This window comes from Astyanax mexicanus, chromosome 2 (genome assembly GCF_023375975.1).
Source record: "Astyanax mexicanus isolate ESR-SI-001 chromosome 2, AstMex3_surface, whole genome shotgun sequence".
In the NCBI taxonomy this organism is placed as follows: Eukaryota; Metazoa; Chordata; class Actinopteri; order Characiformes; family Acestrorhamphidae; genus Astyanax; species Astyanax mexicanus.
The window spans coordinates 48,509,200-48,523,983 of NC_064409.1; the positions used below are offsets into that span (position 1 = coordinate 48,509,200).

At 37.1% G+C, this 14,784-nt stretch overlaps 2 protein-coding genes across 3 annotated transcripts; one reads left to right on the forward strand and one right to left on the reverse strand.

Annotated features, from left to right (window-relative positions):
- Positions 1-1,113: 1,113 nt before the first annotated feature.
- trex4 (three prime repair exonuclease 4) lies at positions 1,114-4,151 on the forward strand. 2 transcript variants are annotated; one of them, XM_022671895.2, is made up of 3 exons: positions 1,114-1,281; positions 3,202-3,285; positions 3,393-4,151. In XM_022671895.2, exons 2-3 carry the CDS (start codon positions 3,222-3,224, stop codon positions 4,058-4,060), a joined length of 732 nt encoding a protein of 243 aa, XP_022527616.1. In that variant the 5' UTR covers positions 1,114-1,281; positions 3,202-3,221; the 3' UTR covers positions 4,061-4,151. The 2 variants fall into 2 exon arrangements, with proteins under 2 accessions (XP_022527616.1, XP_022527615.1); XM_022671894.2 differs by lacking the exon at positions 1,114-1,281 and adding an exon at positions 2,797-3,084.
- Positions 4,152-4,963: 812 nt separating this feature from the next.
- mpi (mannose phosphate isomerase) lies at positions 4,964-14,783 on the reverse strand. The gene is made up of 9 exons (XM_007235184.4): positions 14,693-14,783; positions 14,286-14,361; positions 13,150-13,277; positions 11,255-11,455; positions 10,979-11,120; positions 8,824-9,003; positions 8,547-8,720; positions 7,234-7,442; positions 4,964-6,496 (listed from the first exon to the last, which is right to left on the reverse strand). The coding sequence occupies exons 2-9, from the start codon at positions 14,299-14,301 to the stop codon at positions 6,278-6,280; spliced, it is 1,269 nt and encodes a 422-aa protein (XP_007235246.2). The 5' UTR covers positions 14,302-14,361; positions 14,693-14,783; the 3' UTR covers positions 4,964-6,277.
- Position 14,784: the final 1 nt, after the last annotated feature.

Consider the following 14,784-nt stretch of genomic DNA (forward strand, 5'->3'; position numbering starts at 1 on the left):
TCATCTGTTTGTGGTGTTTCTTTGTGTTCTACAGTACAGTTTTACCCAACCCTCACCCATGTCAGTGAACAGTCCTTATGCCCCAGTAATAGTTCCTGAACAGCAGTTGCTGACACTGGCAGCAAACAATTGCCTAGTGCAGCACCTTCCCTGAGATGGAAACGTGCTGTACTAGGCAAAAAAGAAACCCTGACTTCTAAGACAAGTAAGAATCAATATGGTGCAAATCTATTAAAGGATGTTGTTAAAACTAAGCCAGATACAGATACAATTTATAATTAAAAAATAATCCTTAGTAAATCCTTAGAATATTAAATACCTCTGCTTTCTATGTTTTTTTTTTTTGCTGTGGCAATAATTGCTCTCTCTCTAGTGAAATCTCCTTTAAATTTTATACACTCACCAAGCACACCTAATCATACATTTATGTAATTGTCTAATCAGCCAATCATGTGACAACAGTGTTAAAGCATTCAATTATGCAGACAAAAGCCCCTTCCGGACGGTATTAGTTTCTCGGGTCCTGGGGTAATTTTCTCTTTCAATTTTCTCTGGGGTAACATCTCAGATGTCCTCTGAGAAAATTACAGGCTAAATTATCTACTTTTTTTGTTGAACTCTGTGGTCGTCCGGTAATTTCATTGCCTGCATTTATTAAAATAGCTAGAGTTTCATCACTGAGTAGAAGTGTGAAATATTTTTCAGACGTCCCCCCTGAAAAAAAAGTTTGAAACACTTTGGAACTGTTAATACCAATTAGCAATAGCTTGAATGTCACAGCCATTTTTAATACCACAGTGTATGTTACATGTATATTGCTGTTTTGTTGTTAAAACCTATTGAAGACAGACCTTCAGGTGAGATGAGGACTGTCACTCAGTGTGACAAACCTACAAAGCATTCAAATGTTTTTTTAAAAGTGTAATCTTTTTTGTACACTTTTTTCTAACACTACTTTTAAATCCTTTCAACATGCAGCAAATATTTCAAAATGTTGTTTTTTTTTGCCAAAAGGGATTTCCGCAAGGTCAAAAGAGCAAGTGAGATCTATATGAATGTGGGCTTGGACACTGGTTATACTAGTATGTACTGGATATGCTAGCAGTAATGTAGATTAAGCAGAGGCAATAAGGACAATGATTTACTGATGTAAATACCACAACCAATTTGTTTAACTACACCAACAGCACACCTGATTTAACCGGATGGATTACATCATTAAAGAAAAGTAGCTAGTTAGCTAAGTGTAACGACTATAAACAAAGAACTGCCACAGGAAAGGTTTGGAAATGATTACGCATTGAAACAATAGTACTATGTATTGTATAAACATTTATGATTATTCTAATCGAATTTTGACAGTGTTTTACCTCAGAAAACTCTTTAATGCTAAGGTATGCTAATGTTTATATTCACCCTTTTTGCATTCTCTGCTTGGTCTAGCCTTAAGCCATTGCATTTAATGTTACCTTTTAGCCTTTTTAATGTGTTCATATTAATTAACTTTTAGCCTTTTTATTGTGTTCATATTAATTAGCTTTTAGCCGTTTTATTGTGTTCATATTCATTAGCTTTTAGCTTTTTTTATTGTTTTCATATTCTTTGCGTTTAGCTTTTAGCCTTTTTATGGCATTCATGTTCATTAGCTTTTAGCTGTTTTATTGTGTTCATAATAATTAGCTTTAGCTGTTTTATTGTGTTCATAATAATTAGCTTTTAGCTGTTTTATTGTTCATATTCATTAGCTTTTAGCCGTCTTATGGTGTTCATTAGCTTTTAGCTGTTTTATTGTGTTCATATTAATTAGCTTTTAGCTGTTTTATTGTGTTCATAATAATTAGCTTTTAGCTGTTTTATTGTGTTCATATTAATTAGCTTTTAGCTGTTTTATTGTGTTCATATTAATTAGCTTTTAGCTGTTTTATTGTGTTCATATTAATTAGCTTTTAGCTGTTTTATTGTGTTCATATTAATTAGCTTTTATCTGTTTTATTGTTCATATTCATCAGCTTTTAGCCGTTTTTTGTGTTCATAATCATTAACCTTTAGCTTTTTTTTTACTGTTTTCATATTCTTTCCGTTTAGCTTTTTGCCTTTTTTTGGCGTTTATATATTCATTAGCTTTTAGCTGTTTTATTGTGTTCATATTCATTAGCTTTTAGCCTAACAGTTAGTGGTTCACAACTGCTCCAAGTTAAATAGTTTAGGGGGTATTTTAATATATAAAATCAAAATTCGACTGCTGACAGGTGGCCAGCTAAAACTGCAACAGACATAAACCAGTGTCTACTATAGCTATAAATTTCTCTCTCAATATCTTAATAAAAAATAATATCATTGAAAAGTTACTTTATTTCAGTAATTCAGTTCAAAATGTGAAATTACACACAGAGTGATCTATTTTAATTGTATATTTCTTTGATTGATTATGGCTTTTGATGATTATGGCTTACCCAAAACAGTATTTCAGAAAAGTATAATATTTTTGGCAGTGTGCCCTGCTGAAAAATGAAATCTGCATGTCCATAAAAGTTGTCAGCAGAGAGAAGCATAAAGTTGTCAGCAGAGAGAAGCATAAAGAGAACTTCATGCTTCTCTCTGCTGACAACTTTTATGGACATGCAGATTTCATTTTTCAGCAGGACACAAGATTTTCCGGGAAAACACCGTACTGATTTTGGAATTGATAAAACACAGTGGACCAACACCAGCAGACATTTTTAATGATATTCAAATGTTTTGAGATTCACTAGTTATATATACAATATTATACATATTTATTATGCAACGAACACATCTGTTTCTAAATGACAACTTTACTCCAATGGCCTCCTGACCACTGGATGGCGACAATCATGCATTTGAACGAAGCCCAGATCTACGGGCTGGGTCCCAAACCGCCTCCTGCTAAAGAGGCACAGCACACTTGATGGGTATTCAGCCGATCCTGTGCTGAACGGACTGTGTAAGTGCACTAGGTAGGAGGGATGTGTGCATTTGGTATTAAGCCCGATATTTCTCACCGCGGAATTCAAACTAGAAGACAGAGCGAGAAGATTACAGCAGAGTGTTTAAAAACAGCAGGTTTAAACAGCCTTTAAATATGGCATTTACACATTACCAGCTGAGTAATGTTGTGCTGCGCTGATCAGTTGTTTACCTGTTCACTCTGGTTTGACTTTTGTGTTTATGAACCCTCAGACACTGCAGTCACTGCAGACATGACCACTCAGCTGACTGATTCTCCCAGCACTGTGTTCTTTGATTTGGAGACTACTGGTCTGGGTATGTAGATATCCTTGTATCACAGTGTCCAGATCATTGTGTTTATTGTGTTAATCAAGCTGCACACTGTAACTATATAACATGATCTTGACCTTCTCCTCCTCCAGGTTCCTCTTGTGACATTGTTCAGCTGGCAGCAGTGAGTGGCAGTCACACATTAAACCTGTTCATGGTCCCCCGCTGCAGAATAGACCCTGGGGCTTCTAGAGTCACTGGATTTAAAGTGCGGAGACAGCGGCTCTTTCTGCACCGCAGGCCTGTGCTCACCAACTCTCTGAAAGAAGCTCTGGTGTCTTTCATAACCTTCCTTGGCATGTTTGGACGCCCAATTTTGGTGGGGCACAACATTCGGCGCTTTGACTGCCTTGTTCTGGCCAGAGTTCTGGACGAGTTTGGCTTGAAAGCAGTCTTCCAGGCAAGAGTTGCAGGCTTTCTGGACAGCCTTCCTTTGGCTCGCCAGCTTCTCAAAGACAGTGGCCTCCAAAGCTTCAAGCAGGAGAACCTGGTTAAGACTGTGTTAGGTGTTTCCTATGCTGCTCACAATGCCCTGGCTGATGTACAAGCCCTACAGGAGCTTTACTGGGCTCTCAGACCCACGGCTGGCCACATTCAACAGCACACATTCAGTTTGGACTCTCTGAATACTGCAACTGTCAAGCCTGTCAGACTACCAGGACAGAGTAATCTATGTGAGAATTTCCAGAAGGCAGTGAAAGTCACAGTGAATGGCACTGGACAAGTTATTCGTCTTTTAGACAAGACAAAGGGTGTCTAGTGCACAGCAGCTGTTTTTAGTTCAATATGTGAGACTGTCTGTTTTTACAAATACTTATAAAAGTTTTATGAATAAAAACCTATTTATCACATACTTGTGCAGGCTATTGTTTTAGAATAGTTCTAAGTAATGAAAATAATTTTAAAGGTTTTGTTTTTATTTTTCCTACATTGTAAATGAATATTTACATTCAGAATGACTATGAGGGAACACATAAGGTATATATATAGTAACTTAAAAGTGTTAAACAAACCAAAATACTCATTTTCTGAGGTGCTGTTAACTTGTGTTTTCTGAGGCTGGTAACTGATGCAACAGCGGTAACTCTTGGTCTTCATTTCCTATTTTTAATGTTTTTGACTGTCTTCAGACTGTATTTAAGGATAGTTTTAGATTTAGTTTAGATTAAGTTGAGTATGGATTAGAACATTACTCAAATAGGACTATTCACTGTATACCTCTTCACAACACAAATAATGCTCTCAAACACATTAAGAGGGCAAGAAGTTCAAGTAATTAACTCTTAAAAAGGCACAGCTGTTAACTGAAAGCCATTCCAGATGATTTATTCATAAAACTGACTGAGGAAATGACAGGATGTGCAAAGCTGTCATCTAAACTAAAGGTGGCTAAAATATAAAACATATTCTATACTTTTTTGTTTACAAAAGAATTCCATAGTGAACATACACTGAATTAAAAGTGTCTCCAAACATGTGACAGGTTTGCACTGTGTTATTTACTTTATTGCAAAGAGTAGAAATGAACTGGAAAGAAAATCCAAAGCAATCCAAACATTTTTTGAGGGTTTTGGGGAGTTCTGAATATTTTGTAGCTGAATATCTGTAGCTAAAGCATTTAATGAAAAAAAAAAGAGACAAAAAGAGAATAAGTACCTAACTGTTTTTATTAGGGTTACACAGCCTTGACAGACTCATGCCACAGCAGATTCCATACATTGCCATGCCAATCCATGCCTACATTCCAAACCTTCACTGGAGGTAGCGCTCACATAAATATCGTCCATGTTGTGGACCTGAGGCTTAATCTGCCTCAGTTAATCACAGGTAAAAACGTACAGAATTTACAGTAAACAAACAGTAGGACAACTGTAATTCCTCATATTGTAGTATCTGAACTGCTGAGAAGCAGTATTTTGAGTGTGAGGAGAAAAGAGGGGCAGGAAGTATCTGTATCAACTTTCAAGTCAGAAAATTAACATTTTTAAAAAACATTTTAGTGTAGGATGTGCAACTTTTAAACCACATTTTAATGTGGTTACATAGCTTAAATGTACCCAACACAGGAAAGGTCTGATTAAAAAAAGTTACCACATCTTAGTAAACTGAGATTAAAATATTAAAAGTGATTTGTCTGATATCTAACATCATTTAAAATGACTAAAAACGTCCCTGAATAGTGTGTTGGTGTTTTCACTACATGATAGAGACATGATTTTTAAACGATGTGGTAAACTCCTTTAAAAGTATAAAGTAGACGATCAGACCTGACTGTTTTCAAATATTAAACCGCAGCCAAGGAACAAATGTAATTCTTCTACCAGGTTGATTTTTAAGTCAAACATATTAAAGTAGAGAAAACATGCAAATGTGCATTCCCAAATCTAAATGTTCTAAATGAGGTGATCTTCAAAATCAAGAACCGAGCAGTTTTTGTGCTATTGTTTTAAAATTCATGCACAGGCATTTTATAAGGGCTGAAGTGGATTACCCTAATTGAGATATTTATTTTTTTTACTTGGTATTTATCAGATAAAAGAATATGTGTGTCATGCTCACCCATAAGTAGGAATAACCTTATAATACTTTAACATAAAGAGAGATATGATCTGGCACTTCATAAACACTTCTACTAAACCATCACACTGTTATTCAAATGTCAAACCCCTAACTCAACTTCTGGAAAGGTTCAAACAACAGGACCAAGAGGAAAAGACACCGTAAATGTTCCCATATATGTGCTGGTGTGTATGTGTTTGTGTGTTTGGTGTCAAGCCTTTTTTACTGTTTGTTCTCTCTCAGTCTGCATATTGCTGAAGTTAGTATACAGTAGTTATCCTCAACAGTTGTGTTCCCTTGGATTCACTCACAAATAAGCAACATTAAGGGGTCTGACATCAACATATAAACTCAGTAGTATAATCAGATGTGTCCCATCAAGGAGAAAGACAACACTTAGAGACGAGACCCCCTTCATCTACAGCAGACAGCAGGCCCGGAACATAGTCATCCCAGTCGATGAGGTCACCTGCAGTGTGACGCTCTCATTGGCAGAAATGAAGAGCACAGAACCTCTCTGCAGCATCATGTCAGCGAGGGCAGCAGCCGAGGTAGCACTGGCCTCACCCTGGATCACCAGCAAAATTCCAGCACAGTCCAGTGGGCTCACGGTGTACTGCTTCACTGAAGAGGGAATCTGCAGAGAGAGACCAGCAGTGTTGCCACTTCTTAATAAACTCTGCAGACACAAATCTAATGTCTATTAATGTCAAAATAATGTCATATTTATTATTATTATTATTATTATTATTTGTTAGATATTAGATATTTTAGATATTTTGGGACACTTTTACTCGGCAGGTTTAATGGCCCAAAAATTGTTTTCTCACCAATCCAATGTTTTACACTGTTCACACACCTTTAATGTGACCCTATCCAACATTATTTTGTGTATCACTGAAAAAGTGTTTCAGCCTGATGTAAAGGGACGCGTATCAGACTCACACTGCAAATGTAACATTTGGGACTGGCTTCAGAAAAAGATTACTTATCAACAACTGATTTGTGACAAAATGATGGCCACAAACACTAGTCACCATACTTGTTTTGCTGACTGACACCATTTCAAGAAATCTGCAATTTCAGAACTGCAAAAACAGTGCCACCTATGCTAAAATCCAGGCCAGACTCTGCGGTGACTAATACAGAGCAGAGCTAAACAAGTGCTTTATTGATTGTAATCTTTATGCATTTAGCTTGTCTTTATTGCCCCAGTATGTATTAGTATGTGTCCTGCTATAAATTAAATCTAAACAAAACAGATATAAAATGTTTTCTTTTTTTTTTTTTACAAAGCTTCTCACTTAACTAACAGAACTTTTGACAATTGTGCATGCCTCTGCATATGACAAGCCATCAAAATATTTTTCTCACCTGTATCCTCATGACAGTGAAGTCTGGCACAGGCGGATCGTACAGATAGACGCAGGGGTCGGAAGGGTCCTGAACTGAAGGGAAGATTTTGGCACTGGCTGGAGCAGGACTGTAGTTCAGCATTTCACACAACGTGTTCACATCAATGTACTTCGGGGTCAGTCCAGCACGGACTGTGTTGTCTGAACAGGCCATGCACTCGATACAGTCTGGAAGACAGTTTATGCACAGGATAAATAATGGATTGATAAATGTTTGTTTAAAAATGCTTCAATTCAATTGACTATACTTGCTCTGTTTGACTGTATCCATAACACTTTGGTAAAGTAGCCTTCTTTAAATACACATTATAAAATACTCTGGTTTATTTTGAACTGTATTTGGTTTTGCACTCCCATATTTATGGAAGAGACTTCAACTAAGGACATACAACATCAGGCCATTTCTTTATCTATTTAAATCAATTACTTTCATTTTTGCTATGGCTAAGAACTGTAACAAATTAGAAGCAATGCCAAAACTGGACACTCCGTATCCAGATTTCTGTCAATGCTTTTAACACTCCTGTTATGTTTCAGGTTAAAGAAAAAAATTGGCACATATTTAAAATTTAAAGATCTAAGAAAAATAGTTTAAAGTATTTTTTTCAGTATGAACTTCTTTTGCTTGCTTTAATTAGTGTAATCAACATATAATATGAAAATCTCACATATTTGCAACCACCATTTGCAGTGTTATGTTTCAATGTTATGTACAACTATTGTGTTTTATATGTTGGTCTTTTAAAAGTAACAAAGTAGTAAAGTATGAAAAAAGGTCCGAACATCTCTTTTTATGAAAAACAAGTGAATTTTTCTAATTGAACCATTACCTGTTAGAGGTAAGAAACAACATTGTACTAAATATTGATAGAATCATTAGTAATGGAGTTAGTAATGAAATATTCACACGGCTTTTTAGCATTTTTTGGTTTCAGACATCTTTTGGATAATAAAACATGCACTGGATCAAACTGACCCAGGAACATTATTGCTGTTCCTGACAAATGACCATAACAGGAGGGTTAAGGACTGCATCAAGAATATATTATTTGATACCTCTCCATGTTTGTAATTGTACTTTCCTGGTTGTTTATTTCTCTCTCATTTTCCCCATTTTTCCTTTTTATTTAGAACTATAATAATATGTTCATAACGATTACCTGGTTAAATGAAAAAGGTTTAAGTATAAACCTGTCTTCTGTAACATATCTCACAATCCTGCCCTTTCTGCAATACATACTAGTTCGCTCTCAATAAATAAAAAAAAGTGACCTCCAGAGAGGTAGGCGTGAGGCTCATTGGCTCCCAAGAACATTGCATCTCCTGGTTGCAGCACAATGCGGTTTAGAAAGTAGATTGAGAAGCAGCCGATATCACCAGGGTACTGCGAGTGGAGTCGCAGCAGCAGCTCTCCGTTACTGCTTGATGTGTCTTTTCCTGCAGCCGCTAAGAAAAGCCACAACAAGATAAAGTTTCTATTAAGTCACAGATTAAACTCAAATGCATGAAGAAAGAGGTGGTGGTTTAGGTATATGTCATGATGGCTCACCTTCTTCTGACACTCTTTTCACCAGCATGTTCAGCTGGTCAACAAAAACTTTCTTCTCACAGTTCATCATTCTGCTGAAGCACTTCTTCAGTGCCAAAGAGATTCGGCCAGGGTTACCCACGCTGCTCTGCAGCTCGTCTGATGCTTCATTACCTACCAGAGCATGGAACTCTGGTACAGCTGGAAACACACACACACCAACAGGATTATAGGTTTATACTGCTAACTAGAACCACACAATTTTGGTAAAACTGTGTTATAGTGTGTTGATATTGTGTTGTTTTCTGATATACACTACCGAGGTTTAGAATGCCCTTAGATCAGTAGCAGTGCTGTATCATCCAGACAAGCTGTTTTTATTCCCTCATTTTAACAATGACTTTATTACCGCACTACTTCACCTGTCAGACCTATAAAATTTCTCTCCACTGTTAAAACTGAGACTTAGTTCAGTGTTAAGCTGAGTCAAAGGCATTGTTGCCATGTAGGTCAGCAAACCCTCTTTCTGCACCATTTTTTTCAGTTTCCAAGAGTCTTCTGTGGGTGTAGGAAACATTTCTCACTGCTCTGTGGCTTCTACTTTTAATAGTTACAGAGTTATCTGTGTTTCTGAGCCTTTTTTCTGGGTATTATGTTGAAAGTCTGAATGTACTGTGTGTAGGTGTGTAAATGCTTCAGTAAATGCTCTCTCTGGGTGGGTCAGTCAGCACAAGAAATCTGTAAGCTGATGTATCTGAGCTGAGTCCCCTCCCAGCAGCTGAGTGGGTTGGATAAAGGGCATAGCTAAATTGGGGAGGGAAAAAAACCCTGCAAAATTTTGTATGCTGGATTTTGTACCATTTCCAGTTATTATCTGGACCTGAAGAGCTTAAATGGTAAAAAATAAAGAGAAAATGATCCTTTTGATCAGTAGAGTAGATTGCAGGATTTTGTCAGCTTTCTATATTATGTTACTGCTATGTTAAATAATACAGGGATTTTCATCAATTTTCCAATATGACATGCTGTTAATAATGCAGAATGTGTATTGAGGATTGGAGAAAAATAATAATTTTGGGCAGATATAATATACTCCTCGGTATGTCAGGGGAAATGAGAACTGGGGCCATTTTATGTTTGTTTCAAACAAGATCAAACATGACATGTATGATTTAATAATATGTGACATTGCAGAGTCTGTGATGTGACCAGTGTACATGTATACATGTACACACTGTGATATACAGCTCTGAAAAAAATAAGACACCAATTAAAATTGCTGAGTTTCTTTGATTTTACCCAATTGAAAACTTCTGGAATATAATCAAGAGGAAGATGAAGGATCACAAGCCATCAAACCAAGCTGAACTGCTTGAATTTTTGCACCAGGTGTGGCATAAAGTTATTCAAAAGCAGTGTGAAAGACTGGTGGAGAAGAACATGCCAATATGCAGTTTTTGTTATTTCACCCATTTCTCATTTTATGTAAATGAATGCCCTAAATGACAATGTTTTTATTTTAAATTTGGGAGGATTGTTGTCTGTAGTTAATAATAATAATAATAAAACAACAATGTTCATTTGCTTAAACATATACCTATAAAAAGCAGAATCAGAGAAATCAGAGCAGGATCAGAGAAACTGAAGTGGTCTCTTTTTTCCAGAGCTGTATATATAGACTAATTTGCAAATCACTGATAATGATTTTTTTTTCTTCATGATTTTGACTTCTCTCCTCCAACCAATTATGTTGTCACCTATTTCTATACTCAATTTATTTTGAGTGTGTGTCAGAACAATACAAAAGAAACTTTCTAGTAAGTTTCTGAATGTCCTTAAATCGACCAGTCAAAGCACTGACCTGAACAGGGCAGCATATAGATGCACATAATTCAATCTGTAGGGGTTTGAGAAGATTTGCTATGAAGAATAGGTTAAACTGCCCAAAATACATGTGTATATAGCCAAGAAGACTTTCCAAGCAGCTATAATTGCTACCAAAGGGGCTTCTACACAGGACTAAATAAAGGGTTAAACTTCAGTATTATGTGAGATCAGGTGTAGACTGATTACTGATGTGTGTCAGACACCGCAGGGCTGCTAGTGTATAACTGTATACACTCTGTATAACTCAGTGTATAACTGTACCCTGTAAATCTATAGGTTTAATACATACCTTTCAGAAAGCCGATGATTTCCTCCACTGGCCGGAATCCACAAAGACCTTCAAACTGTGTGAGAGCGATGGCCATCTCAGGCTTATGATTATTGTCAGGGTAGTGCTCAGGAAACTGGGCATGAAGCTTGGCAGCCAACTCCTGTGACAGTTTTTTTTTTCAGAAAATAGAAGCATTATTAGTGTGCGTTATAGTATTACAGTATGCAGTGTTATAGTCCTGTATGTTAAAGTATATAGGAACTTCTTTATTCATATACCCCCCTCTGTACTCACCCTGTTGGGATGTGCCTGGATGGAGAGTGCAGTGTTGACAGACAGCACTTTAAAGAGGAAGGGGAGTTGTCCCTGGAATGTGTCTTTGACCTTGGACCCCAAGCATCCTGGGTAATCTGCAATCCACTGCCCCAGCGTCCTTTGCGATATCCTGTTGTCTTTGATGAGGGCATCGCCTTTTGGATGGGCACCCATCCATAGCTGCAGTATAAAAATACATATTTATTACATGCATATTTATTTTATGTCCTGCTGTAAGAAGCATCCCAGAAGGATTGAGGGATCTAAGCAGATACAATGCTTCCTCTTGTTATTACTGTCCGCAGTCCCATCAATAAAGACGAGGGAGTCAGTTCCAATGGCAGCCACACAAGCTGACACCAGCACATTCTACAGATAGAGTATTGTCCTTTGGATCTTGAGCAGATTTGTCTTAATCTAGTCTTTCTTCAAGATTGTGTTTCAACGCTACAGTCTGGCCTTCTGTATCTGTAAACTGCATCCCAAGGGATTGTTTACATAATGATTGTCTGTGACTGTGACATATCCCACATCTCAGGCAAGGTATCTTTCATATTTGAATCTTTTAAAACAGTTTTCCTTTATGACTGAAGATAATCTTTATTTATCTTTTCCTACAAACTACTGTATTCTACAATGTTTTACCAGGCCAGCAACAGATTCCAAATGAAAATATCAAATCTAGAATCAAACCTAGACATTAAGTTGTAGTTTCCCAGACAGGGATTTAGCGAAGTCTTGGACTTCACAGCTTTTTGAATGGAAATTTTCTCCATAACCGGAAACAGCTTATTATTTTTTGGCACTTGGCTAGTCATGTAACATGAGTTATTGCTGCACACAGGTAATGCAGCTGGAGTTTGCTTTGATTCTAGGTGTTATCGAAGCCATTTAAATTGCCAAAAAATACATGTGCCTGTCTTTTAATGAAGAAATGGACTTGAGGTGTAGTAAAACATAATAAGGAGTTAAAATTTTTGTCAAATAGTCCACCTTTATTCACCCTTATCATTCCAAAATACAGCACTTTTTGCAGATGCTCACAAAAGGCTTACAATGCTAGCAATGGGGCAGTGCATAGAAAGCACTATTTTTACACCATTAACAAACTAAAAAGTATCTTTACCCTTCTTTGGTAGAATTTTGAGGGCCCTGACATTTATCACAATAAATCAAGTAATGAGCACAGACGAATCACCTATCCTCGTTTAAATGTTGGGGGCCTTGGAATTCTACTAATAGAATGTGGAGCTACTTTGAGTTTGTTAATGGTGTACAAATGTATCTGCATGGACAATGTAACGCGCCATATCGCTAGCATTGTAAGCCTGTTGGAAGCAAAAAATGTTGTACTTTTGTACTAATTTCTGGCACTACACTACTGTGTAGTGTAGTAGGTCTATTTCACACCACATTGCTTCTTTAAGTGGTCTGGCTGTTTAACATTGTTCCTAATACAACGGCCATGATACATTTTTACAAATGTCCATAAATACTTTGAAGCAAGTGTATTATGTTTTCCTACTATAAAAGGTAAATAAGAAAAGCTTGTGTTGTGCCCTGATGTAGGGCCTGTACTACAAGACAAAAAAGACAAATGTTAATACAGCCCTTTCAGTGACCTTTTCTTTGGGCTATTTAAAGAGCCACTTGTGACCTTTACAACAGTCTCACATGATGCTTTCATTAATAAAAATAGAAATCAGACCTAGCTGCCTTTGCCAAAAGGCTCCTACGACAATAACAGATACAACATATATTTGACATAGTCAAATCAAACAGCTATAGGTAAGCAAGCATCATTTAAACTCAGCGTAACCTGTCCTGAGGGGTATATCATACAGACCATCAGCGGTGAGAACCCCACCTCTTACCTCAGCATACGGCTTTCCGCTCTCTATCACAGCCTGCGGGTCTCCACCGACAACAAGTTTAGCCACCTCGCTGTCCTGCCCCACCTTCCCCCAGGCGTAGTTCTGGACCACGCAGGACAGTGGGAACACTGTGGACAGAATAAAGGCTTAGAGCTCTGAGCTCTCAGTTTCTACTGCAGAGTGAAAATCCCATCACCGTGCTTCACTCTAGATTAAAACGTTTGTTATATTTATAGCTTTTATTCAGTTTATACAGCATATAAATCATTAAGCTGAGTAAATGCATTAAATCCACACTAGGGAGATAGGGAGTCTAGTAAAGTGTGCGATGGACGCTCGCGCTCCCTCTCTCGGGACTCGGTAAAAAGCTAAAAAATACTTAGCCAAGTAATTAATAAATATTTAGAGCGTCCCATTATCTCAGTGTTTCATTATTCACTCACGAAATCAATAAATGGAGTTTTGTGTAATATTGTGTCAGTAACTATAAAGACTGGTACACAAGACTATACTGTTGGTGTTCTGTCAAGTTATGCTATCCATCGATATGTGCTTCTTAACGGCAGTGCGCATGCGCCGACCCACATTTTTTAATGTTTTCATGTGTTTTATGATAATTACGTTTGTCATTGGGTGCATTAAACCACATACTTAAATGTTAAAAAACAGTACATTGCAATTTAAATAATAATGGCAAAAATACACCATAAAAATATGGTCTCTAATCACCTTTATGACCATAACTTACACCTAATACAGTGATTTACCCTATTCTAATAGCCTTCTTAATATACTTCTGCAGGGAGCATTTTCTAATATCGTGTTTTTGTAGTTTTACCTTTAAACACGTTTAAATATACTCTAGGGTAGCACGGTTTGACGAGGTATCACAACTTGTCAGAACACCGGATTCCGCATTCTACCGAGTCTCCTCTCTCCTGCGCTACTACAGACAGACAAAACCACGCCTGCAACATCTCACACCTTCTGTCTAACACACACACTATTATAACACACACTATAGGATGATAAGACGGGATAAACAACTGGGGGTTAATGAGATCGGCGGTCTCAGTTTTAGAAGAGATGATAAAGAAGAATGAATGAAAACAGATGAGAGCTTAGACAGCACTGACCTCTCACTTCCTCCATGTCTGCAACGTTGACAGTCACGGCGCTGTGACGTCAAATTATTGTTAATAAAACAGGAGCCTGTGCAGAGAGAAATCAACAGCTACGAATAAAATCGTACAAAAGTGAACAATAACTAGATCTATTTAGAGAGCAGATCAAACTCCTGTCCCACGTGCTAGGAGTTTAATGGGTTTAACCCTAAAATGTCCACAAGCTAAAAAATACAAAACAAAAAACAGACCATTCACAAGCACTAGAACACTCATGGCATACATTGTTTCATATTAAAATAATAATATAAATATATTCTTTACTAATAATGTGTTTAGATATTCTATAAACAATATTATTAAAAATACTTAAAACTACACAATTCACGAGCAAAAAATAATAGCAAAAAAAATCTCACCGATGACGTATCTACTTCTCACACATTGCGGCGCATGCGCAGTGTTGAGCGGCTGCGGAAGTGCGGATAGGAGTAGAGAGAGTCCGCGGCGG

Excerpts from the sequence above, each read along its gene's own strand:
- trex4 (XM_022671894.2), top strand. The coding sequence starts at position 2,988 with ATGTGTGCATTTGGTATTAAGCCCGATATTTCTCACCGCGGAATTCAA. Across the intron at positions 3,085-3,201 it reads AGAGTGTTTAAAAACAGCAG|ACACTGCAGTCACTGCAGAC; the intron begins GTTTAAACAGCC and ends ATGAACCCTCAG. Across the intron at positions 3,286-3,392 it reads TTTGGAGACTACTGGTCTGG|GTTCCTCTTGTGACATTGTT; the intron begins GTATGTAGATAT and ends CTCCTCCTCCAG.
- mpi (XM_007235184.4), bottom strand. Across the intron at positions 11,456-13,149 it reads GCGGAAAGCCGTATGCTGAG|CTATGGATGGGTGCCCATCC; the intron begins GTAAGAGGTGGG and ends TTTATACTGCAG. Across the intron at positions 6,497-7,233 it reads TCACTGTCATGAGGATACAG|ATTCCCTCTTCAGTGAAGCA; the intron begins GTGAGAAAAATA and ends CTCTCTCTGCAG.